General features: G+C 28.9%; 3 protein-coding genes across 20 annotated transcripts; all 3 read left to right on the top strand.

Annotated features, from left to right (window-relative positions):
• The first annotated feature begins 7,298 nt into the window (after window positions 1-7,298).
• On the top strand, window positions 7,299-10,597 carry Nup75 (nuclear pore complex protein Nup75). Its single transcript, XM_083108387.1, has 9 exons — window positions 7,299-7,442; window positions 7,832-7,937; window positions 8,064-8,411; window positions 8,565-8,944; window positions 9,015-9,334; window positions 9,396-9,613; window positions 9,683-9,901; window positions 10,112-10,211; window positions 10,284-10,597. The coding sequence occupies exons 1-9, from the start codon at window positions 7,413-7,415 to the stop codon at window positions 10,492-10,494; spliced, it is 1,932 nt and encodes a 643-aa protein (XP_082964513.1). The 5' UTR covers window positions 7,299-7,412; the 3' UTR covers window positions 10,495-10,597.
• Window positions 10,598-11,036: 439 nt separating this feature from the next.
• On the top strand, window positions 11,037-20,836 carry Dnapol-zeta (DNA polymerase zeta catalytic subunit). 5 transcript variants are annotated; one of them, XM_083108360.1, is made up of 19 exons: window positions 11,037-11,663; window positions 12,153-12,303; window positions 12,405-12,591; window positions 12,827-12,920; window positions 13,009-13,491; window positions 13,580-13,808; window positions 13,923-15,386; window positions 15,500-15,560; window positions 15,643-16,984; window positions 17,107-17,254; window positions 17,393-17,761; window positions 17,837-18,025; window positions 18,159-18,471; window positions 18,549-18,867; window positions 19,014-19,262; window positions 19,378-19,491; window positions 19,565-19,983; window positions 20,093-20,321; window positions 20,477-20,836. In XM_083108360.1, exons 2-19 carry the CDS (start codon window positions 12,165-12,167, stop codon window positions 20,657-20,659), a joined length of 6,531 nt encoding a protein of 2,176 aa, XP_082964486.1. In that variant the 5' UTR covers window positions 11,037-11,663; window positions 12,153-12,164; the 3' UTR covers window positions 20,660-20,836. The 5 variants fall into 5 exon arrangements, with proteins under 5 accessions (XP_082964486.1, XP_082964489.1, XP_082964488.1 ...); XM_083108363.1 differs by having other exon boundaries at window positions 11,046-11,663; window positions 13,923-15,179; XM_083108362.1 differs by having other exon boundaries at window positions 11,654-11,794.
• A 220-nt stretch (window positions 20,837-21,056) lies between these two features.
• Window positions 21,057-26,871, top strand: LOC145976886 (uncharacterized). 14 transcript variants are annotated; one of them, XM_083108375.1, is made up of 16 exons: window positions 21,057-21,394; window positions 21,574-21,675; window positions 21,815-21,939; window positions 22,044-22,227; window positions 22,379-22,482; window positions 22,695-22,811; window positions 22,901-23,016; window positions 23,110-23,158; window positions 23,302-23,487; window positions 23,590-23,818; window positions 23,953-24,448; window positions 24,521-24,770; window positions 25,089-25,230; window positions 25,313-25,559; window positions 25,644-25,935; window positions 26,014-26,871. In XM_083108375.1, the coding sequence occupies exons 1-14, from the start codon at window positions 21,269-21,271 to the stop codon at window positions 25,421-25,423; spliced, it is 2,337 nt and encodes a 778-aa protein (XP_082964501.1). In that variant the 5' UTR covers window positions 21,057-21,268; the 3' UTR covers window positions 25,424-25,559; window positions 25,644-25,935; window positions 26,014-26,871. The 14 variants fall into 14 exon arrangements, with proteins under 14 accessions (XP_082964501.1, XP_082964503.1, XP_082964505.1 ...); XM_083108377.1 differs by having other exon boundaries at window positions 25,638-25,935; XM_083108379.1 differs by having other exon boundaries at window positions 25,505-25,559; window positions 26,014-26,870.
• The last annotated feature ends 572 nt before the right edge of the window (window positions 26,872-27,443 follow it).

Below are 27,443 nucleotides of genomic sequence, written 5' to 3'. Positions count from 1 at the left end.
TACTTAATCGCTAACTTAACATCGACTCTTTATACTCTTATTCGATATTTTTTTACTTTTAATTAGCAATATTTAAAAATATTATTTGAGAGGGACGGCAATAAGATCCTTTATTAAAATGGCAATCTCGTCTAAAAACGCGAAAAGAACGCGGAAAAAGCACGGTATTTTCATAATCATAATTTATTTCATGAATATTCAGTTCCGCGCGATATGGAATTTATAAATAGATTTCGAATTTGTTAATGACTCTTTGATATGAAAATACAAACAGTTATTCTTTTATGAATATTTCAAAAATATATACTATAGAATCAAATATGTTAATTTAATGAATTACTATTATGTAATCATTATACATATACTTCGGATAATTTTTCGTGTAATTTACATAAGAATGTATTCATATAATTTACAATCGTAAAATACAATTTTATGTAATATAATTATAGTTAATTTAATTATAGTTTATAATTATATTGTATTTTACAATTATAATATCAATATTATAATTAAAATATAATTATAAATATTTACAATGTAAATATGTTAAGATATTTCTTAAACATTAATAATTATGTACAATTTTCTTAATATTCCTGAAAAAATAAATAAAAATAATTTTAATAATTTAGAATTTATTTTTAATGTTCTTTTCAATAAATTAGGTAAAATTTATACAAAAATAATTTTTTCTCGATCTTCTTTCTTTATAATTAAAATACTGCAATATATTTTCGCGATGAATGCAATACATTTCGAACGAGAGAATTTATTAAAAGTTATTTAATTTAATCTATCCTAGCTCATCTATTTTAAGGTAACGGATTTATCTACAATCTCTACCGTTACCTTAAAATTAAATAAAAATTTTTGTCACTCACCGAGACATTGATGTGCAGCAGCAGAGTTGTCGTTATCGAAACTACGGAATTGTTGTTATCCAAACTACGTTGTCGTTATTAAAACTACGTCTGTAACATACAAATATAAAATTCATATATAACAAAGCTCAAAATACATTCAATATTTCAAAAAATTATTATTGTGCGGCATTTCATATCCAGTGTGCAAAAGTAATAAGCAGATATAAACATGTATGGGAAGATTTTATGAATTTTGAAATTATCTTTTAAATAAAAATTTTTATATTTATAAAAATCTTTCTCTCTAATTTTCTCTTTAATTCCTTTAAATTATAAGAACGAATTATTATGCGTACGATTTATAACAATTGATATATAAATAATAAATATTCACCATCAGGTTGCTTCGCCGATGCAAGATGCCTCTCCCAGGCCTCCTCCTCCTCTCACAATAGTTTTTGTTAATCTGTAACGTACAAAGAAGATTCAAATTGTAGTCACGGTCAAAAAATTATTATTATATGCATTTAATTTTATATCCGACGCACATAAATAATAAGCAGATAAACAATTTTATAAATTTTGAAAAAAATTCTACTAATAAGTAATAATTTAATAATTCTATTAAAAGCTATTCGAACGTAAAAAACTTTTAAATTACAGTTTTTCTGTAAAAATTTCTTTCTTTTTCTCTTGTTTAAGTCATGTAAATAAAAAATCAAATTACGCGATTAATTACTTAATTTAAATCGCTCGTACGCAATTAATAAATAATTATATATAAGCGATAATTTATTTACCATAGAGTTGCTTCACAGGTGCCTGATGCCTCTCCCAGGCCTCCTCCTCCTCTCATATTGTTGACGCGCGATACTTTCAACGGCACTCCCGTACTCACGAGCGATATTTTTATATCGCTATTTTCGCTATTTTACGCGCGATACTTAACGATTTCCGCACTATTTCGATGCGATTAAAAATTTTATATTTGATCGCGCGATGTATATACTTAATATGTATACCTATACATTAGACGGCACTCCCGGTTTCGGTACGAGCGAAAATCCCATTTCATTTACGAGAATTAACTTCGAGTCAACCGGTCGGGATTGCAACGATACAACGAGCAAGGACTAAGCCCAAACCGGAAAGAAGACGAAACGATTGACGGAAATAGAGGAAAATGAAGTTCACCAACTCTTTTTCGCGCATAATTATCCTATCTCGTATCGAACCTGGACCCGCTAAGCACGATTTCAGGTGCTTCGCCCGGAACACGAAGTTTCCCGCGATTGCAGGACATGGCTACACCAGGCTGGTAGACGGCAAAAGAAGAGGATACCCACATTTTTTAAATGCTAACATTCAGCAATTTAGAAAATGGGGAGGCAACCCCTTTTACCGAGCGAAAATCGTGCCTAGAGGAATCCACTCGACTCCTCGACAGGGTTAACACACGCAGTGCGTGTGGCTGTAGACGAGCAAAGAGAAGGGACCCATTGACGACCATTCCGAGCAATCGATCGAGTTCTAACTAATTCGGACCGAATCACTTGACGAAGCACGAAGCAAGAATGTACGTTGCATAACAACGTGTGCAAACTCGAAACATCCCAGTTAGTTGGCATCGGAAGTAGAGACTCGTGACAATAAATGAAATTGGGATTTTATATGAAAAGTCCAAAAGTTCCGCGAAAACGCGACGACGCGAGAATACTACAACGCGAAAACGCGGTAACGAAGCGCTTGCCGTCCGCGGCACGTTGACGGCACCGACGACGCGAAAGGGTACTTAGCTTCCCATTCAGGCACCTTAAGATTTATCATAAATAGAAAAATTTGAGATAAACCTCAAGGCACCATCCAAGTACTAAGCCCTCCCACCGCGACAAGGTGTACCCCATGGGAGGGTTATACTATATATAATTTTATATATAATATAATATATAATTTATTTTGTAATATACTATATAAATTTTAATTCGCAAATATAAACGATAAATAAAAATATAAAAGATAAGAAAAAATCTATTATATAAAGCAATGTTCAAAATAATTGATTTTAAAACTAATTATTGCGCGGAATTAATTTTTACATTTTTACTTTTAAATAGATATATTTTAATGTTATAAATTGCGTAATTATAAAATAATTTATATTTCTTAATTATAAACTTTTAAAAATATGATAAATAAAAAATTTCTATTTTTTAATATATGAAGTATTTAATATAATAAATATATTAATATGAAATATTTTCTAAAATATAAGAAGTATCTGAAAATATTAATTAATGAACATTTTATAAACGTTTTAATTATCTTAAAATAAAATAGAATATTTTTTACAAGTATATGTATTATATATGTTACACAATTTAAAATCACTATTGAATCACAATCAAAGAAATAAAACGAAACGAGAAATATGTATATTTTGAATATATTGTTATGTCCGCGGCGGCGACTTCGAGATATCAAAGCGCGTTCAACACAATGGGGCACTCGCGGACCGCGTAAAATAAGACACTCTTAACGGAAATTAAGAACTTTAATTAGAAACACAAATACACAAACAACAAATAATAACAGGGGAAATCTCGCGATAACGACCCGTAATGTAAAACGCGTCCGGATAGCTTGACAGCTATTCTTCGACTCAGCTCGACCATCGTTGTTATACAGTAATATATATTATTGATAAATAATTTATATCTTGTTGCGTTCGCGGAACGATATATATCGAACGCGCGCGACACAATCGATCGGCATACGCTGACGCTCGTGCACTCGTAAATAATAACGCGATTTAAGGCGCACAAGAATTTTAATAAATCGCGAGTAACATACAAGATTCTGAATTCAGAATAATCGTAAAACGGATCACAAATAGACGCGCGTCCGCACAACTTGACAGCTGGGCTCAGACTCTCTGACAGTCGTTGTTTATAACAATATGTTGACAACGCGCGCGGAAACGATCTTCTTTGAAAGAATTCAACGGGTGACGAATACATTCAGCGGGACGGGACGCGGGAACGTAACAATATAATAAATAATGAATGTGATAAATAATTTATATTAATGACTCACATCATATCTTATTGGTCCATCCATTTTCAAAACCTCCGTCTTTCTTCTACTTTCTTCGCTTTTTCTCGTGGCACTTCAATCCTCGTTGCACTCATTTGAATTCCTCATTGCACTTGCACTTATTCACGAAAAGTTCCTCGTTACACTTGCAATTGTGTTTAGAGAAAGAATTTGATAATATATGAAACGTCTCACATCACTACTTCACTGCTCAAGAGCCACTGAGCGAATGATCGTAAGTCAGAAACATTACCGCGGTAGTGTTTATATCGCCGAGGTTGACTATGAAAGGAAGAATTTGATAATATATGAAACGTCTCACACGTCGCTACTTAAGGTCACTGTGCGAATGATAATAAAGCCGTGTAACATATTAACAATAGCGCGATACTATTTATAAAGGTCGAACACGGTGTTATTGATAATTCTCTCGTTGCCGAAATATTTTCTGTAATATAAAATATTCGTGCGCGGAATATTAAATTATAGAAGTATTTTAATTTATTGATTAAGATTAATTGATTATTTATTAAACCATTCATCATGAAGTCTTCGTTATGCTAATTATTTGCATTTATAATTCGATTGTTTTATTTCGTGTTCCCTCATAATCCAAATTATGTTTAGATTGTCAAGTAAAATGATAAAGTAACATGAATGAAATATATTTGATATTTTGGATTTGTATCATTTAATCGATTCTCGATTAAATTATATATTGTTTAATTAACAAGGATTAATCTTATCCCCTTATTAATTAATGTATCTCCTGTTTCAATTTTTATTCGCAGTAATGAATGTTTGTGATCCGATAAAGATTTATCGTTGCGATACAGTTTCATGTCGTTAATTAATTTTTAATTAATTAATTTTTATTAATATTTATAACAAATTATGTTTCGATACTAATCGTAATCGTGTTTAGTAAAAAAATTACAATATACGAAGCGTTTCTCACCACTACTTTATTACTCGAGGGTCACCGTGCGAATGATGACAAAGCCGTAACGTATAGCGCGCTACTGTTTATATTTTATATTACCAAAGTCGAACACCGTGTTAACGATAATTCGTTGCTGAAATATTTTACGGATTATAACATATACTGTTATACATGAAAATATTAAATTGCAGGAGTTTTTTAATTTATAGATTAATTAATCATTTATTTATTAAACAATTAATTATCATAGCATTTCACATCATTACTTTACTGCTCGCGTGTCACCGAGCAAATGATAGTAAAACCATAACATACAAACAATAGCACGTTATTGTTTATGTCGTCAAAGTCGAACATAATGTTATTGATAATTCATTGCCGAAATATTTTATATATTATAAAGTATATATACACACGAGCGGAATTAAATTATAGAACTATTTTAATTTATTAATTAAAATTGATTATTTATTAATCAAATCATCACGGAGCCTTTCGTAATACTAATTATTTGCATATATAATTCAATTGTTTTATTGTGAGTTCTCTCATAATCCAAATTATATTTAGATTGTCAAGTAGAACGATAAAGTAACATGGATGAAATACATTTGTGTGAGTCTAAGTATCATTAAAATAATAATTATTACCCGTAAGGCTCGCAACAAAACGATCATTTATTATTTTAGATTCCTATCACTTTAATTGTTGATTAAATTGTACACATCGCCAAATATGCATTTTGAGATCTATCTATATGTAATTTTATGTATTATTTATCATATATGAAATTAAGTGTTAATCATATCAAATTATTTCTTAATGCACTTATAAAATCAATTGCGTTTAAAAAAGGAATTTGACAAAGCTTCTCTCATAACTATTTTGTTCAAATTCATTGTGCGAATATAATAATAGGACCAAAATATGTAAATATTAATGCGTTATATGTTGCAAAGATCGGACGCGGTATTATTATTAATTTATTGCAAAAATATTTTATACATTATAGAATACATATATGCGTGAAATATTAAATTAATTTAGAGATGTATTTTAAATTATTGATTAATTATACGATTGATGTATCACGAATCTTTATATTAATCTCGATCTTGCAATTTGACTGTCAGATTAAAGAAACAATAACGAAATAAGCATATTTAATCAAGTTAATAATTTTTTTTTCTTTGTATATCTACATATATGTCATGATTATTATATAAATAAGACATTTAAATAATTTTTTTTAAGAAAGAGAAAGAGAGAAAGAGAAAAATGACTCGTATAATATTAATTACAATTTCGAGAAGTTCCTCTGATTATCTGTTATAAATATAAACGCCAAGCGCAAATGAAATATGCAATCAAACAGTACTTTTATAGATCCCTTTTGTATAAAACAAAGTGTCCAAAATAATTGATTTTGAGAAACTAATTACGCCCAATATTTTTATTTGTCCGTTGAACAGATATTTAATATCATCAATTGCACAATTATCGAAAAAGTTTTGTATTGAATATAATACTTGTAAAAAATATAATGAGTAAAAAGTCTAATTCTTATATATGTAAAATAATAATTGATAATGATAATTCTCTGCCGAAATATTTTACGTATTACATATACACGCGGAATTTTAAATTATAGAGGTATATTTTATTTTATTAATTATAGAGGTATATTTTATTTTAAATTAATTATTAAATGATTGATGTTGATTAAATGAATGATGATCACGGAACCTTTCGTTATGCTAATTATTTGAATTTATTTGATTGTTTTATCGCGCTTTTTCGAAGTCAAATTCTATAATATTTAGTTTTATATTTTAAAAGACTGACTTAGCGAGCTAAATAAATAAATAAATAAATAATGTTGAGAAAAAAAAAGAAGACACATAAATAAATAAATAAATAAATAATAGCGTGGAAAGAGAGAATATACTAATATTTTTATATTTTATATTATATATTATATATTTTTATAATAATAATAAATTATTATTAATTAATTAATTTATATTTTTATTTATATTATTTATATTATCAGAGAGAAGACATATACATATATATGTATGTGCGTACACACATTTCTTATACAATTTTAACTTTGTGTGTGTTCATACGTGTAGTTTATTTCTAATTTTTTACATAAACAAATTCATAAACGAGTTTTGTAGATTATTAATTCTACCAGTTATAACTCGCGCTGGTAATAAGCAATGTGTAAGCAATACATTAGATAGGCAAAAAGTAGAAATTGTGACCACCAGCGCGTTCTGATTGGCTTCTGCTTTTCCAATAGTGTCCCTAGAAGATATCTTCTAGGAACATTACGTGCCAGGGTGTGAATGCGCCTTCACGAAAATTGGCGGCATGACCCCTCTCAGCCATTCTCAGGCTTCTCTCTGATTTTACATATCCGGTGTATTTCGCCAAAGTTTTTATTTACATAAATTTAATATAATAGTAGCAAAGTTGATATCGTCGATATAATTCGAATAATTATGGACGAAAGTGATAACGCGCAAATAGTTGTTAGTATAATAATACACACGTGCAACATTATTTACATATATAAGAAAAAGTTTATGAAAATTATAATATTACTTTTGAATATAAATCTAGATAATTATTAATTTCTCAAGTTCATTAATTTAAATTAAATATAAAACACGAACTGTGAATTATTTAAATTAATATTATTTAATGATCATTGTATGTTATTTATTTGTAAACTTATTTATTCAGATGATTAAATGTCCCCATAAATCTGAAATTTAAACAATTATGTTGTTATATACTACTTTTATGAAATTTTAAATTTCTATTGAACAATTAATAATAAGGAGAAAATCAAAAGAATTTTAAGAATTGAATTGTGTTTACTAAATAATAAACCTTTGCTTACTCTTTGTATTTTTAGGTTATAGCAGATGATGTATGTAGGAAAGCAGGTATTGCGACAACCTGGATCAATAGCAATAGATTTGGAATTCATGCATACAAACATGTAGATAAATTTTCACAAGGTTGAGGAACTTTTATATATATTTTATTTATATTTCTTTTGATATAAAACAAGCATGATTATATACTGTATTATATTGTATACTGTGTATTATTATTTTTTTATATTATATAAATTCTTGTTTCAGATATTAAAAGTCAGTTTGCACCTTGTGAGGCCAAAGTGCATTTCCTCCGACCAGAGATCATATTATTTTCACCTCTTTTACGTAAATTGGTTAATGAAAGCAATGGTGTTTTTCTATCGGTACAAAATCTTAAGTCCTTTTCTTCTGGTGACATTAGACCAGAACTCCTTAAACACAGTAAACAATATAGATCTATATTGAGAGCCTGTGTTGAAAATTTGCAAGAGATATTACCAAAAGAGCCATTATCAGAGGAAAAAACAATGTTGGAAAATTTCCTCACTATATTTTATCAAGTGGAATGCGTTTGGCACTTGACAGAAATTCTTTATGTTGATGCTGTACCAGGTAAAATTCAGATATAAATATATATATATATATATATATATATATATATATATATATACATAGAATAATGTATATTATACATATAATTTCTTATTTAGAAAAGAATGTTTGCATTATTGCATTTTTTTCATATTGATTGTATCATGTGCATAGGTGATGTCGTGTTACCACAACTATTAGAATGGATCAGTTTTCACTTTCCTTCAAGAGAGTTGATTGCTTCAAAAATTTTGTCGAAGAAAACTATTGGTGCTGATTTAGAAAATTCGAATTATTGGGAAGCTGTGATGGGCTGCGCATTCCATGGGAAATTAAATCTAGTCTGCCGTCTCCTAGCATTGCATAGTAAAGCAGATCATTCTGCGTTCATTACTGCAGACAATATTATCAGAACAATGCCAGTATACAATGTATATGGCGGATATTCTGTAAATGAGTTTATTATACGATGGAAGCACTGGCAAATGGATCTTTGCTCAAATCTAGAAACTAACTACTTTGTTATAGATAATAATCTGGAGATGCTCATGAAGGTCAGTGTAAAGTATTATATTAATATATATTCTTTTATTTTCTCCAAAAACAAAAGATTTTGTTCTACAGTTAATAGCAGGGGATGAGTCAGTATTGTGGGAATATTCTATGTATACAGAAGCATGGTATGAATTATTGGCAGCAAAATTATTTTATTCGGCTCCTTGTTGTAAACAATTAGAGCTTTCGCGCTATGCAAACAGTGTCGCCGAGAGATGGCAAGCTAACAGACACTTAGATCGCGTAATTCTTGCTTTAATAGAAAATGATTTGTATCAAGTTATCAAAGAGATACAATATATGAGTGATAATGGTTGGTTTGCGGCTCATTTAATGGATCTATTGTACAAATGTGGAAAACTAAATATTTTAAGCAAAGAAAAGACTAAGTAAGTATAAATGCGAGATAATTTTCATTGATGACAAACTAAAATTGGGAATTTGTTACAGTGTGACTGCACAGCTTCATGAATCTCTTATATTAGAGTATGGTACTATGTTGATGAGTCATCACTCATTGTGGCAGTGTGGCGCGAGTTATTTGATACATTGTCCTAAACAAGGTTTGGGTAGATTAGAAATTTTATTGCAATCGCTACCGACAGGCACAGAAGCGAGAATCAATAAGATTATCGATGTCGCACGGGACAATAATATGCCGCACGTTGGTAAAACTCAGTTTCAATCATTCCCTTGCCCTTAAATAATATTTAAAATAACTCAGAAACGTGTTTCAGTTGCCAGCATATGCAAGATTCAAGGGATGAAAAGCATAAGACAAGGAAGATCGGGCAACGCTCTCATGTGGGCACTAAAGGCACATGATGGCAATTTTACTACGTACATCGCAGATCAGTTTTTAAAACATTATGCAGAACATGGAGAATTAGAGTGTCGTGATTTATTGGAAAATTTAGGTTCTTGCATGCTGGCCAGCGATAGGCTCACATTTTTAGGTAAAAAACTACAAATATAAATATTAATCTGAAAATAACTGATAAAAATGATAATAATTTCCATATAATTTTTTTTTACTTTTTATTTTCTTATATTTTATATAGTTATGTAATAAAATTATATATATTTTTCATATAATTTATATATTAATTATATAAGAAAATATATATTGTATAAATATAATATGATAAATTTGTTACTGTATTCAGGAAAATATTGTGAATTTCATCATATGTACGGAATGGGCGAATTCCGAGAAGCAGCAAGTTTATTAGTATCCCTTTTAGTCTCGAATTTGACGCCAAAATAGTAAGTTGTTATTCATCTTAAGAATATTTACTATATAGATTACATGGATTGTAATTTTTTCTCTTTCCTCAGTTTTTGGTCTATTCTATTAACGGATGCTATACCGTTATTAGAAGCGGAAGATGTGATTTTTTCGTCCAATGATTGTTATGAATTGCTACGCTGCGCGGAAGCTCACGGCGATGATCCGAAATTTCAAGACAAAATTTCTGTATTCCGAATAGGCGTTGCACGAAACTTGGCACGATCTCTAAGCTTAGAAGGTTGCCAAGCTGAACACTGACATTATTTATTGCTGTATTCATTTTCCTCTGTTAAAAAATGTTATCAGTATCTTTTTCTACTTAATTTTGCAATTTATACAAATATAAACAACTTAAACATTATGGAAATGATTCTTAAATAATATTTCATTTGTTATATGGCAAATTTATTGGAGATATATCAATAGAAAGAATTTTTAATAGAAAATTTTCAATAGAAGAAACTATGAAAATTGCTTAGCAATTCAATGAAAGATATATCCAAAAAAGCTTTTACAACAAATGAAATATTAAAAATATGTGAATATTAAAAGAGAAATTGAGAATACAACAGAATCTCTCCATTCCATTCTTTGTTATTTTGAATTAATTGTTTAATTAGGATAAAGAAATCTTTATTTTCTTTTTATCTTTTAATTTATATAAATCAAGTAGAGTATCCCAAATTAAAAGTTTATCTTTTGTAACTTCTTATATCTTTTTCTCTAACTTAATATATATATGCATCATTTTATTTCCATCAATTACAAAGAATAAATCATTTCTGTGGAACTGAAATAACTCTAACATTGCCCACATCGTTGTGTGATCTGTGATCATTTATATTTAGAGAAAGCAAAAAAAAATTATTAATGATATTTTCATTTTGCGCATATATCATTAAAAATGTATATCTCTCCCCTTTGCATTAGATATATTTTAAATTCTTTAATTGATTAATTAAAAAAAATAGCAAAGATTTCTTTGCTCTCATTGATCACTCAAACGATTCGATATATAATCTAAAGATTAAAGATAATCTTTGTTAGAAAAAAACGGAAATTAAAACAACAACAATCTAATATAAAATAGTTTTTAAAATGAATAGAAATTTAACGAAAGAGGAAAAAAAGAGTAGATCCTACTTTATTATAGAGAGATCTATATCACAGGTCGATATATATTTGAGATTATCTAGTAATTGCGAATGAGAAATGACAAGTAATAAAACAATAATAATAAAAATATCTTGTTGGTATAAAAAAGAAATGGTTATATTAAAAGAAGCAGTATAGACAAAAATTATTGGAAAATTATGGTAATTTAAATAACCCGAAAATAGCAGTTCAGGTGCAATCAAATTGATAAAAAAAAAATAGATTATGAAGACGAGGAAAAATCGAATAAAGGTTCACAGTAGGAAAAATAGGTTAGTACATGGTTAGTACGTGGTTTATGGAAAAAAGGGGACTAAAAAAGACGAAAAGGAGGAAGAATTAAATAAAAGTTTCGTGATAAAAAAAAGCGCCTACGAAAATGAGATAGAATTTTATAAAATGTGTAAGAGAGAAACCAAATTACGAAAAAATTGTATAAAATTTATAAAGTAAGGCTAGGTACACACGTGGGTTGCCAATATTTACGATAAGAGAATTGATTGTGCGAGCACATAACTTTTAAAACAACTTATTTCTTCTTTTAACGTATCTATTTCATTTTAATCAAGTGGGAAAAAGAATACAACTATAAAGCACATAAATCTATTCTTTGCTTACGCTTCTGTTTTTATTTACCTCATTTTTGTGTCATGATAATCTGTCCTTTTACATCTTATATGTATTATGATATTAAAAATTTATGTTTGAAAATGTGTCTCATTATTTATTTATAGATATTACATGCATGATTCTTATTACAGATTTCATGCGACATGTTTTCTATAACTTTAGTAAATATTGATAGTTACCAAGCATCTCCGATCCCGGAACTTGATGTGACATTCTCTGAATTTCGTGGTTCAGAAATAAGAAAGGTACCGATAATTAGGATATTTGGATCAACTGTCACTGGTAAGAACAAAATATAAAACAAGTAATTTTATTATTGACCTCTTGATAGATTAAGCATTTTATATTATTAAAACATTTTGATAAAGTTTAAGAATTTTTAGGTAAAAAGACATGTTTGCATATTCATGGTGTCTTTCCATACATGTATGTACCATGCACTATCCAAGAAAATACAGATAGTTATGCTTATCAATTGGCTGCATCAATTGATTCTGCTTTGAATAAATCTTTTGGTTCTACATTATCCACCAATCAACATGTGTATAAAATCCAACGAGTATCAGGAATGTAAGAACATTTCTTATTAAAAATTGATAGATTAATCTTATCATTTTTATCATATTCATAATATCTTTTTTATAATAACTATTTATTATTAAGTAAAATTGATAAAGCTTTCACAGTTTAAGACATCTTAATAATGGCCTGGAAAATTTAAATTGTATTTATATTTTTTTATTTTTATAATTTTTTATTTTACATTATTCATTTTCTTTATTAATTATATGATATTACTTTGCAGACCTTTCTATGGTTATCATGAAAAGGAACATCTATTTTTTAAGATATATTTTTATAATCCAGCTATAATTAAAAGAACAGCAGATTTATTGCAGGTAATATGCTGCTTTTTTCTTTCTTTTGTACAATATAATTTTATATACCTTTTCAAAAATATCAAATAACAAAAATATATTTTTTCAGAATGGTGCTATTCTCAATCAAACTTTACAACCATATGAAGCACATATTCCCTATATTCTACAATTTATGATAGATTACAACCTTTATGGCATGAATTTAATAAATTTGAACAACATAAAATACAGATGTTCTTTGCAAGAATGTACAACAGAAGACAGTCAAAACAAATTTTCCATGGATTTGATAAACCCACAGATGTATCTTCCAACATCTGTAATGAGACAAAGTATGTGTGAATTGGAAGTGGATGCACATGCTTCAGATATTCTGAACAAACAAAACGTCAATGAAAAATTAGAGCTGAATCCTGGTCTTGCTGCTATCTGGGATGAAGAAAAAGCGAGGAGGGCTGCAGTTGGTTTAGAAAATGCAAAATCACAATTATTGTATCCTAAAACTCCTAGTAAAATTATTCTATCTCCAACAGACAATGATATTTATCAAAAGAATCAATTAATGAAAAGACTGAATGCCATATCACAAGTATTTTATTTTTCCATTGGATTATTTATCTAATATGTATTTTATACACATGTATATGTATATATTTATTTTAATTTATTGATTCTAGACTAATGAAACAATTATTTCAAATCCAACTGTATCTTCATATCCTATTGAAGTAGAAGCTAATGAAAATATCTTAAATGCATCTTGTATTATAAATCACAATGAATCTTTTGCATGTGAAGAGACTATTGAAAGAACATTTTCTGATAATTATAAATTATTACAAGTAGCTTCATCAGCATTTTTGGAAGCAAATCGAAGTCAAAGTAATGTAACAGATACAAGTATTTGTAAGTATATTCACTATGTATATTTTAAATATATCTGAATAAAATATTTCTATTATAATAAATAATATATATAATACATATTTTACTGTTTTTTATGTGTATATGTACGCACAGTGGATGCAGATGATATACAATTAGTAGAAATGTTGGCTAATTTAGCAGAAGAAAATGATATTAAGAGTAATGTGGACGATGATAGCGTTCTTGGATCTCAATATTCTGTATCTAGTGAACCAGTTAAAAATGATCCAGAGGAAGAAGAGATTGAAGATTTAAATATTACAAGTTTAGACTTAGATGATTTAAGTACTTGGGAGTCGATGCATAAGGGATTCAATCAGAATGATAATGTAATGGATGTAGGAGAAATTATAAATAATCAGCAGACTACTGACTCGGTAGATGATGTAAATATTACTGAAGAAAGTTCTATAGATGTTACACTTGGGAATTTTCCTCAACTTGATGGAATTGATAATTTGTATGGAAATATGTTCGATTATGAAACAGAAACTGTAAATAATTTAAATAATATAAGAAAGATATCTAAGAATAATACAGTAGCATGTTGTACTGTAGTTCAGTATCTTTCTGAAGATAATAAATATGCAACTATTATTAATACAGAGAAAGCTTATATAATGTGTAATTCACACAGAAATTTATATCTAGTGGAAATTATCGAGTATATTGCAAATAATCCGGAAAGATATTATTTGAAAAAAAAATTATTCAATTTTTTAAACAGATATTATTTCCATATATTTGTGAAAACTAGCAAGAATTTGCAAAATTCACAAATTGACAATGCTGTTGTAAGAAGAATGTATTATTTAGAAAATATTAAAAGAAATGTACATAAGAAAATAGAGAAAGAATCATGTATTACTCGATATCAATCATGCTTAGATCATCGAGATTTAGATGTTTATGATATAGATGAAATAGGAACATTTGGATGTTTAGAACACATCAATCAGCATTATATAACAAATTACGGAAAAGGCAAATACGATTACAAGCAAGATTCAAAATCATGTATTCAACAAAATACTTTTTTGAATATCAACCATAAATTACCCAATTTTTTAACGAAATTTATAATATCAAGTGTCGATGGAGCTAATGATTCTAGCGATTCTGAACCTGAAGCTGATATTACGATCGACGGACAGGAGGAATGTATATGCGTTTATAAATCTGGAAAGAATGCATCGCAAAACATAATTCAGATCACTCCAAAAAAGAGAAAATTTGATCTCAAGGATGATGATCACGAATCGCCTAACAAACAAAGAAATATGGTTGTTAAAACACCAAAAAGAAAATGCAATTCTCCAAGTAAAGTGCCCCGAAGTCCACAAGTGTCGGGTAATTACTCGCCTCTTAATATTACTATTACATCTCCGAAAACTAGTAAAAGTCCTGTACGACAATCCAATTCTCCAAAAAGAAAACAATATGTATCGATATCCGATGCTCCTTCTACTTCTACCACACCAAAACGTAAAATACGATCATTACGTGTGAGCTTACTTTCTGAAAAACGCCTAACAAATTTTTCAAATTTAGATTTAGGTAATTTAAGTACTTTATTACACACACACACACACACATATATATATTTATTTACAGAAAACACATTAAACTTTTGATTTAATTTATTTAATTTATTTTTCTTTCTTTTTCAGAAGATAATATAAGCACTGATAATGTTAATGAGAAATTAGTAGTTAATGAAACAGATATTGTGTAAGATTTCTATATTTTACATAATTTAGAAATAATATAATTATTTATAAAATTGGAAGTAATATTTATTATATATTTATAGCGAAAATACTGATTATGCAAGTACTATAAAAAATACTAAAACTATTCATGAATCAACAAGAGATCATGAAAAGAAAATGAAAAATAGTGAAAATTCATTAGTTAAAAAAAGCAAGGAGATTTGTAAGAGATTATCTTTTTTTAATGACAATGAAATGGAAAATACTCTTGTAGAATCAAATCATCACGCGAGCCCATCCGAAAATACGATCACAGTTGATCAAACACGCGCAGATGCAATTGCAATTTTTTCCAATAATGAAAATAGTGACAATAGTGTTCCAAGCAGTCAACAGACAGAGAAAAGTAATAATGATACCTCGCCCGAGAGAAACTATGCGTCAGGCATACGTAATTTGGCGAAAAAATTAATTACACTTCATGATATTATTCCTGAAACTGATCTTGACGAAGATGATGATGATATATGTAATACAACTTTTACCCAACATATCAATGAAAAGATAGAGAATGACAGTCAATGTTTTTCATTGGATAGAAATATTCATCGATCACAAAGAAATGCATTAATTACGATTACCACAAAGTACAAACCTCCTAGTACTGAAAGGATTTTAGAAAGTATGACATTGTATGGCATTCCAAAATATAGATCACAAAAGCCATTTTTCGGCAACAAACTCGATTACGCAAAACAAAAAGAGTCCTCAAACACGAATACTCTGCGTTTCGATGTACCTATATTTAAATCTAGTTTAGAAGAGATTACAAGTATCAAGCTATGGCGAAGAATGAAGGTCAACGAATTTCATCCCTCTGGAGCAAGTATAAAGACTTATCATATCAAACGGACACTTGCAGGATACAATCCGTTAACAATTAAACCACTCGTGGCACCACCATCTTCTAAAGATATTAAAACTTGGATACGAGCTAAAAGATATCTATTAGAAAAGAATCGTGATGTTAAATCATGCAAGCAAAATAAAGAAAAAGAATTAAATGTACAAAACGCACAACACTCGTCAATTAATATTGTGAATGAAAGAGATGAACCCCAGCAAGGAACATCTAATAATTCAATAAGTAACAATTCAAACACAGAGGAATCTGATTCATCAATATTTCAGCAAAGCATGCTCAGTAGAATATCCAATGACACCAGGAAATTCGAGTTTACACAAAATTCTGATAATTTGCAAATATCTGGAGAGAGTTTAAATCCTTCCTTAAAAAAAGCATTAGAAAATCCGTTATTACATAGACAAAATAAGATGCAACAGCAGTTAGGTGTCTCATATGGCCAAATCGAATGTTTATCTAAGGAAAGCTACGGCAATGTCTCGAATGAGAATCTTCAAAATGCTAGAGCGATAACTGCAGTAAGTTTGTTATTTTAATTCCATTTATATAATGAGAGAGAGAGAGAGAGAGAGAGAGAGAGAGAGAGAGAGAGAGAGAGAATACAAGACTTATTTTTTTATATCTTGTTAAATTTTTGCAGCATCAGTATCTGACATTACTGTCTCTTGAAGTACACACTGTTACTCGGGAAGATCTTCTTCCTGATCCACAGTATGATTCTATTGCTGCATTATTTTACGCGATTTATAATGATATTCCAATGAATACCAATGACCAGATAGAACATGGTGATTATCAAAATTGAATATTTTATATAAAGAACTTTTAATATATTCCCTAAGATTTTTTGGATTTTTAAAAATTAAAGATTTTTTTCCCATAAGATGAAAAATTATTATTGCTCATAATAATCTCTTTTATTTCAGGCGCTATAATTGTAAATTCTAATTCTATAAGCGCAAGACTCAATAAGATCCATTCTGCAAGTGTAATGTGTCCAATATTATATGTTGCAACAGAACAAGATATGTTTAATAGTCTCATAAAATTGATTGAACAGCATAATCCAGATATTCTACTTGGTTGGGAAGTGGAAGCACTTTCATGGGGTTACATTTTTCAGAGAGCACTTTATCTTAATCTCAATAACTTTCCAATAAGAATCTCAAAAGTTCCATATATGCAAGTATTTTCCAAATCTGATGCTCATATATCTGAAAAGGATGATATAAGTGAAATAAAAGTACTTGGTCGCAATATTCTCGATGTTTGGAGAATCATGAGGCACGAGGCAGGTAAGTTGTATTATTTTCAAGGTGAATATTTATTTTTTTTCATTCAAAATGAAAAAGAGATTTAATTTCTTTCAGCATTATTAACATATACTTTTGAGAATGTCATGCATCATGTTTTACATGAAAGAATTCCATGCCCTTCTTTCAAAACATTGTCTACCTGGTGGAAACATGAGAGTATGATAATAAAAAGCAGAGTTATACATCATTACATCATTAGAGTTGTAGGCACTTTTAAACTCCTGAATCATTTAGATATTATAGGTGAGATTAATAATATGAATTTTCTATATATTCTCTTTTTACACTTTTATCCGTGCGCGTGTTAGATATATTTATTATTATTTTCTTCTTAACATCTTGAAACTTATTTATTCTAAACTTTCATATCATGTAGGTCGCACATGCGAACACGCTCGTCTCTTTGGTATACAATTTTACGAGGTTTTCTCACGAGGCTCGCAGTTTCGCGTGGAGTCCATAATGCTAAGATTAGCCAAACCCATGAATTATATTCCAATCTCACCATCTATGCATCAAAGAGCCAAAATGCGAGCGCCGGAGTGCCTACCGTTGATCATGGAGCCCGAATCTGAATTTTATACTGATCCATTGATCGTACTCGATTTCCAGAGCTTGTATCCGAGTATGATTATTGCTTACAATTATTGTTTCTCTACTTGTTTAGGAAGAATAGAACACATAGGCCAGTAAGTATATCTAACATATATAATCGGCAATATCAAGAAGAGATTAAATTTATTAATTCGGTATTTTTCTTCGTTAGATACGGTCCATTTGAATTTGGTGCAGCAATGTTAAGGGTAAGAAAGAACAATGTATTAAAGTTGCAAGATAAAATAAATTTTTCACCTTGCGGTGTAGCGTTTGTGAAGAAAGAAGTACGTCAGGGAATATTACCGCGTATGCTGTCGGAAATTTTAAATACCCGTTTAATGGTAAAGGAATCTATGAAGTTACATCCATCAGAGAATCACACATTGCACCGTGTTCTTCATTCGCAACAATTGGGTCTCAAGTTGATCGCGAATGTTACTTATGGTTATACATCCGCCAATTTCAGTGGTAGAATGCCATGTATTGAGGTATGATGTTTTTAAGCTATATAAAAAAAAGATGATTGAAAATAATAACGCTGATAAATTTAATTTAAAGAAACTCTTTAAATATTACTTCAATATCGGCGCTATTTTCTGTAGAAATTTTTATTTATTTGATGAATCTTTTATAGATTGGCGACAGTGTAGTCAGCAAAGGACGTGAGACGTTGGAACGAGCGATCAAACTAGTAGAATCTACTCCAAAATGGGGTGCTCGAGTAGTTTATGGCGATACAGATTCCTTATTTGTATTATTACCTGGGAAATCTCGAGAAGAGGCGTTTATTATCGGTGAAGAAATCGCGGATGCTGTAACCGCGATTAATCCCCCGCCTGTTAAGCTTAAATTTGAGAAAGTCCTTTACCCTTCTATTTTACAAGTAAGATATCAAAGAATGATAAATAAATATAATAAAATTAATATATACAGCGATATAATATTACGTTACAAAAAAGAATCAATAATATTTCAAATTGCTAAATATATTATTTCAGACGAAAAAGCGATATTGCGGATATATGTATGAGACACGCAATCAGGAAAAGCCCGAGTTTCTAGCGAAAGGAATCGAAACAGTTCGCAGGGACGGATGTCCTGCAGTTTCTAAGGTAAGCAAGGTGACAGGTACGCTAAAAAGATTATTTTTACAATTGATCTTACAATTATATTCTCATATTGCAGATACTCGAGAAAGCCTTGAAGATTTTATTTGATACGAAAGATATTTCTCTGGTGAAACAATATGTTACCAGACAATTCGACAAAATCTTTCAGCAGCGTGTGTCCATACAAGATTTAACATTTGCGAAGGAGTTTCGCGGGATACGCGGATACAAGGCATCCGCTTGTGTACCGGCGTTAGAATTGACACGCAGATTGATTAGGAAAGATCCTCGTGCCGTGCCACGCATCAGCGAGCGCGTTCGATATATTATCATTGCTGGTGCACCGAATCAGCCACTTATCCACTGTGTGCGTACACCAATGGAAGTCATCACTGATCCGACGTTAATTCCAAATTCTGTGTACTATATAACGAAAGTCATCATACCGCCCCTTAACCGCTGTTTCAATCTATTCGGAATCGATGTCAACACATGGTAAGTATTTAAAAATTCATAGGAATACTTTCAATCATATGCTTTGAATTTAATCCGTAATATAATCATGAAAGAGAAACATTTTATAATATTATATTTTTGTACACAGGTATAAAGAAATATCTCATCGCACGAGTTTCAATAATATGGCACGCTTAAGGGAAGATAATTCAAAATCTACTATTCGTCAGTTCTTCAGTTCTATGACATGCATTACTTGTGGAGAACAAACCAATAAAGAAGTTTGTCCAGATTGTTTTTCGCAACCAAACAGAACAATTCTTGTACTTCTTCAAAAGATAAGGCAATTAGAAAGAAATCAACAACAAATCACTGCTGTAAGATATAATAAAGAAAAAAAAATCATAATAGAAATATGTATTGTTAGAATGAGCTATTGAATCTTGTTTTTACATTGAAATTTCAATCAATTCTCTATAATTCTGTATAATAATCTCTATTTATAGTAATGATTTTAAATCTTTTCTTGTAGATTTGTCATTCCTGTACTGGACGAATAGGTGATGTAGAATGCTCATCTTTGGATTGCCCTATTCTATATCGAATGGCTGGAGCTCGTAAAGAGCTTGCACAAGTTTCTTATGTAAATAACATTATTTATGGAAATAATTCCAATGGAATCAAAGGTTTGAATGCAGTTGCTGAGTGGTATTAATTATGATGGTAGTAAATCTATTATTTGAAATGAATGAAATAAATAGAAAAATATTTTATTTTTTATAAATTACAAATCTTTCATAAATTAATTATGCAACATTGTAATATATAATTGTTAATATGTAATATTATGAAGATTAATGTTATTTTTTAAATTAAAAATATATAAAATTAACTGTTCTAAATATTTAACTTATACTAAAATATGATATGTGAAATTTTGATTTCTGAATAAAATCTTTGGTATACAAATAATACATTTAAAAAATAAGAAAAAATTAAAAATAAAATAAAACAAGATCCTAATTAATCCATTGATTGATCAACCAATTTATAAAACTACCAATGAGAGATATTTCAAATTCAGTGATCCGGATAAATCTTACGTCATCTGTTAATTGATTTTACGTCTTCCGTCTTCCTGATCCTGTCATACTGTTTAAATAACCGACGCATGTCAAACGTCAAACTCGTCCAAATCGCTAACAAATTGTTTAGCGATTTTTGTCATGGCATATCGAATCCGAATTTTGCAAATTAGATCTTGCGGTTTGTTATTATTTCAAACGATTTTCGCGGACTTTGTGCGATCTTGTATCATTCAAGTATGATGTCCGCCAAGAGCAATTCCTCTTGCAAAGCCTGTTGTTTTTGCAACTTAACGGAAGACAATGAACTGAAATATGGTAAATTCTACGAGTATAATGGAATTGTCACACATTATTATTGTTTGGTAGGTTTCAAGTGTTAATAGTCTATTAAATGTTAAATGAAGTAACCTCAAATGCATCGAGATTTAAATTTGCTTTGTTGTCCTCTAACATCGATAAATATGGAATTTAAAAGATTTCTAAAAAAGCTTATAATGCATCTTTCAGAATTATATTGTTAATATTTAGTTATTATTTTTAGCTCCTTTCTTCGAACATGGAACAGAAAGGAAATGATGACGAGGGTATACTTGGATTTCTGATAGAAGACATACAAAAGGAACTTCGCAGAGGAAAGAGATTGGTATATAATTTAAAAATATTATTTTATATTTTCTTAATTAATAAACTGCTCTAATATTTCATAAAAAGTTTAACTAAATTTATCAAACACTATTATAAATTATGAACTTATTCTGACATATAGTTCTTTATGTTCTTAGACATGTTCTTATTGCAAAAAGATTGGTGCTACTTTAGGCTGTTGTAATGTAAGGTGTAGACGAACATTTCATTTTCCTTGTGGCTTGAAGGATGGTTCGTTATATCAATATTTTGGAGAATTTAGGTAAGTTTTGTAGAATTTAGGAAAAATACCAAATTATCTTTTATAGATACTACAACTGTAAAAATTAGGTAATCAAGCAATTTATTGTAATTGGAATGTTTCAGATCATATTGTATAAATCATAGACCAAAGCAACAAATTGATGAACATATTTTAAAACAGATTAGCCCATTAGATAATACATTATGTTATATTTGTTACAACAAGGTAAATCCCGTCGATTTTGTGAAAACCTTATGGGCCCCTTGTTGTAAAAAAAATGCATTCTTTCATCATAAATGTATTCAGGTTAGTCCTAGCAATAAAATAATATCTATATGCATGAAAAGTTTGTATTAATTATTTGATACGTACTATTTCACAATTTCATTTTCTTAAATATATTACTATACTTAGAGTATAAATATAAATATATATCTAAGACAATTTCTTATTTTAGCAACTTGCTTTAAGTACAGGATATTTCTTCAAGTGTCCTCTTTGTAACAATAAGAAAGATTTTCAAAATGCTATGTTAGAATATGGCATTTTTATCCCAAATCAGTAAGTACATTTAACAGCCTATTTCTTATTGTATATTTTTTCAGAATTCTTTAAGTTCAATAATAATTTGAATAATTTATGTGAATAATTTGAATAAGTTCAATAATAATTTGAATAATTGATTAAAAATTATTTTAAAATTAAATGCTGCTAATATTGATGATAAATGATATGCATATATAACACAATTTGCATTTTTCATGTAATATTAGGGATGCATCATGGGAATTAGAACCAAATGCATTTGAAGAGCTTTTGTATAGACATGATCAATGCGACGCAGTGAAATGTCTTTGTCCAAAGGGAAGGAAGCATGTAAGCAGTAATGCGTAAGTAATAGTTGCTTATAATAATATTAAAATTTTATGTATTGTTTAATATGTGAATCATTATATGGAATATTTGTGAAATATTACAGTAAATGGGAATTGATATTATGTCGGACTTGTGGATCGCAAGGTATTCACATGGCATGCGGACAATTAAAATGGGCTGATCCTGTATGGGAATGCACTGAATGTACTTCCATATTATGTAAATATTATATTTCCTTGATTTATAGAAAGAGATACATTATGTACAAATGTTATATGGTACCTATTAAATTGCATTTTTTTCTCATTACAGGTAATTCTAAAAGTAATGAAGATGCAAAATCAGACAATAGTTCTGATGAGTATGTCAATTAGTTTATTTTTTTTAGTTTTATAAATTGTAAAAAATTTTTTAGCTTTTTAAAATATTAATCTTGTATTGATCAAATAATTAATGTTTCATATAATAATAACAATGTTTATATAATCTTTCTTCTATTTCTAGTTTGAGTATAGATTCTGATTCAGATTCATATAGTGATACAGACATCTCGGTGGGAATGGACTTTCCTGTGCCCTGTCCATCATCCAGTTTTAATTCATCTTCGATGTCGTTGCCGGATTTAATCTCGGATATTAGATTGCGTCCTGGTCCACGTTCTTTTAAGTTAAAACAACAACTGATTAAATGGTGAGATAATAAAACTATGATAATAATCATAGTGATAATATTTCCTTAAAATTTAATAGACTATTTAAATATAAAAAATTAACTTTTTATTTCATTTAATAGGTTGGAATTAACACGTTCTCTTGAGAAGGATATAACTACTAAAGTTAGCCAAGATACCAATGCATCACTAAAGAACAATGATAAAGAAAATTCTTTAACAAGTAATGATAATGATTCTCTTTCAACTCCAAAAGAAAAACTGCTGTCTAGCAATGATGTAACATCTCAACTAATTCGAAAAGAAATAGATGTTATCACAATTGACAGTGATGATGATGATGATGAAGAAGTAAATTAAGATATATTGTATTTTATAGAGTTTATATTGTTTTTAAATATTTAGGAATATCACATTTTTCTTAATCGAAATCACATATGTTATTTTCATAATTCTTATTATAATTATATTTTTTATTATTGCAGATTTTTACAGTAAAACGAAGAACAAATCTTTTAACTCCACTATTGACATCTCAATCAAGTTTGCTTAATGCATCATCAAAGAATATTATTAAGTCACAATTAAACACAGTAGAAAATTCAACATCTAAAAATTTAAATGCAATATCGACTTTATTGGAAAAAGATAACATTAAGTCACACAAATCTGCATCAAAATCAAAAATTGTAAACAAAAATGAATCTATCATTTCTAAACAATTTGATGTAGCTTTGCGAGAATTCATGTCAGATCTGATTATAAAGAATGATTTAAATAATGATTTAGATGACTTGAATATAGATGGAAATCCTTTTATGAATATCAAAAATACTGGTGTTACTCCTCAATCACCAAAAGTGTTTAAAAGTGTACCTGATTCATTACATGACAGTTCCTCTGATGCTTCATCTTCGACGAGTAAATCGTTGGAGAAGCTCGTCACATATATCTTGCCTTCGAAGCGTATATATGAAGAAGGTAATTTGAGAAAAAAAAGCAAGAATTTATATATATTATGACTGCATATAATTGTGATAATATATTTTTCAGAGAATAATGTTGTCAATAGGTGTAAAAAAATCAAAGGATACAATTTTAACGAAAAGTCTTGGGAAAAGAAATCATTGGCCTTCTGCATTGTGCCTAATGCGAGCAAGCAGCAAAATAGAAAAACATCTCCAATCAAGACCAATGAGATTTGTGAAAATAAAAATCCCTTGAAATGTACATCTATAAACGAACTTTCCAATTCATCAATCAGTCGAAAGAAGATAAATTCATCAAATGAATTCATCAGAACGTGAGTCTAATATAAATGCAATACAATTCTATGACATAATATATTTTTATTATTCGAAAAGTGTAAATCGATATGTGTGTTAATGATTTTGTTGTAAGAAAAAGGAAGAAAAAAGGTATTTATTAGCCAAAAAAAATAATGTTAAGCAAGCTAATTAAGATTTGCATTAACATAATACGTATTGTTATTATAATTTGTACATAGATGAGAAAACTGCATAAAAAGAAGAAATACAATATGAATATAAAATGCTGAAAAAAAGATTGATATAAATGTGTATAGATGTGTATAGATTAATATTAGTCTATTAATATGTAGTGTATGTACAATAGCAACGCCATTGAATTGCACAATCCTGTCGCGACCCACAACGTCTTCCTATCATCAACCTAGATTGATACCGCAATATATAAATTTACACGATCTAAAGTTTCGAGTCTGCAAATCAGACAATGTTGAGGTATATACCACATATAAATTATAAATTATTAATTCTTTACCGAGAACGAAAAGTTAATTATAATATGTCTGTATATATGCAGATGGTTTTTTATAATAATTTCTTTGTAAACATCCCGATAAACAATTCCAAGGAAAAGATTCGATTAGTGAACCATTTGATTAACGATAAAAGCAAATGCATATCTGATTAGGACAAAAGAGAATTTAGATTCCATTAGATCGAAAATGTTTTCTCATAACGATACATTTGATAATGGAAAATGCACTTGTAGAATTGGATTTGGATTATCACCGAGCTAATCTAAAAACAAAATCTGATCACATTTGGTGAGCATTCCATTGATTCAGCATAGATGCAATTGCAATTTCTCCCGACAATGAAAATAATAACAGTAATGTTTTAAGCAATAGACAGAGAAAAATAATAATGTGGATACTTCGTCCGAGAGAAATTATGTGTCAGACATATGTAATTTGACAAAAATTGATTATATTTTATTAATATTATTCCTGAAACTGATCTTGATGAAGATGAAGATGATGTATAAAATAGAATTTTTATTCAATATATCGATAAAAAGATAAATAACAGTCATCATAATTTTCATTAGAAAAAAATTATCAATCACAAAGAAATACATTAATTAGGAGAAACTTGAGTTTTTGGTGAAGGAATCGAGACGGTTCACAGATCCTTTTTAAAGTAAGTAAGAAAAATGTTTAAAAAAGAATGTTCTTATGATTAATTTTGCAATTGGTTAAATATATCCTCATATTGTAGATACTCAAAAGAGATCCTAATACCTGAAGTTCTTGTTTGATACAATAGATATTTTTCTGGTGAAGTTGCGCATTATCAGATAGTTCGATAAAATCTTTCAACGACGCATGTCCATACACTGATATTTAACATTTATAAAGGAATTTCGCGAATACAAGATATTTGTTGCGTGCCAGCATTGATGTGCAGATTCAGGAAAGATCTACGTGCTGTGCCACACATCAACGAAAGCGTTTGATATATAATCCTTGCTGTGATGTGATCAGCTGAACCAACCGTTCATGCATTGCGTATACCGGAAGTTATCACCGACTCGGTGTTAATTCCAAATTCCAAGTACTATATAATGAAAATTATTATACTATCTTTCAACTAATGTTTCAATCTATTCGGAATCGACGTCAACACATGATATGCTGAATTCTCTCTCATAGGAATATTTTCAACTATATGGATCATATTTAAATCATATTCACTCAGTAATATAATATATTCATGAAAGAGAAACATCTTATAATATTGTATTTTGGTACATAGGTATAAAAAAATATCTCATTGCACAAGTTTCAATAATATGACACGCTTAGAGAAAGACATCTCGAAATCTACTATTTGTCAGTTCTATTACATGCATTACTGTAGAGTCAATAAAAAAGTTTGTCCAAAATGCCTTTACAGTCAAGTTTTCAAAATAACTCTTATACTTCTTTAGAAAAGACAATTGAAAAGAAATCAATAATAAATATTGCTAGAAGGATAAAGAAAAATATGTATTATTAAGAGCACTTGTATTAAATCTTGTTTTTAAGTTAAAATTTCAATCTGAACAAAATTGTATCTTCTCAGTATATATATATATATATATATATATATATATATATATATATATATATATATATATATATATAATACACTTAAAAATATATTTAACAATTAATTTACCGATTAATTTATCTTTATGGTTTGAGCAATCAAGAGATACAATTTTTGGTATTTTAGATATTTAGAGTTAAGTTTCGAAACATTCAGGGGAAAATTTTCAATTTATTCTGACTGTTAGCTGAATTTGGATTGCTAAAGTAAAGAACTACTTACCTGTCATTTAAACGTCAAGTGAACTAACGCACCGGCAAGATACTATTAAAGATTAGTCTTACCATGAGTAAATTTTTGTCATGCTCAAATAAGCCCGGAGATTAATTAAAGAATGATGACATATCAACCGTTTTGATCGCATCAAAAATAACAAATACGTATGTTTTTTATCATACAGAGACACTATTTTATTATATCGATAATGAAAAGTTATTTATACATAAAATATGTGAAAGATAATAATATAAAAATAACAACAATATATATTATATAAAAAATTTGTATGAAAAAATATTTTATGTAATTATTTATATTTATACATTATGTAGATGTAT

Source organism: Camponotus vicinus, unplaced genomic scaffold (genome assembly GCF_025532165.1).
Source record: "Camponotus vicinus isolate PSW18456_S1 unplaced genomic scaffold, iyCamVici1.0 SCAF_9, whole genome shotgun sequence".
Taxonomy (NCBI): domain Eukaryota; kingdom Metazoa; phylum Arthropoda; class Insecta; order Hymenoptera; family Formicidae; genus Camponotus; species Camponotus vicinus.
The sequence above is the reverse complement of the archived record's forward strand: the minus strand, read 5'-3'. Positions and strand labels throughout refer to the sequence as shown.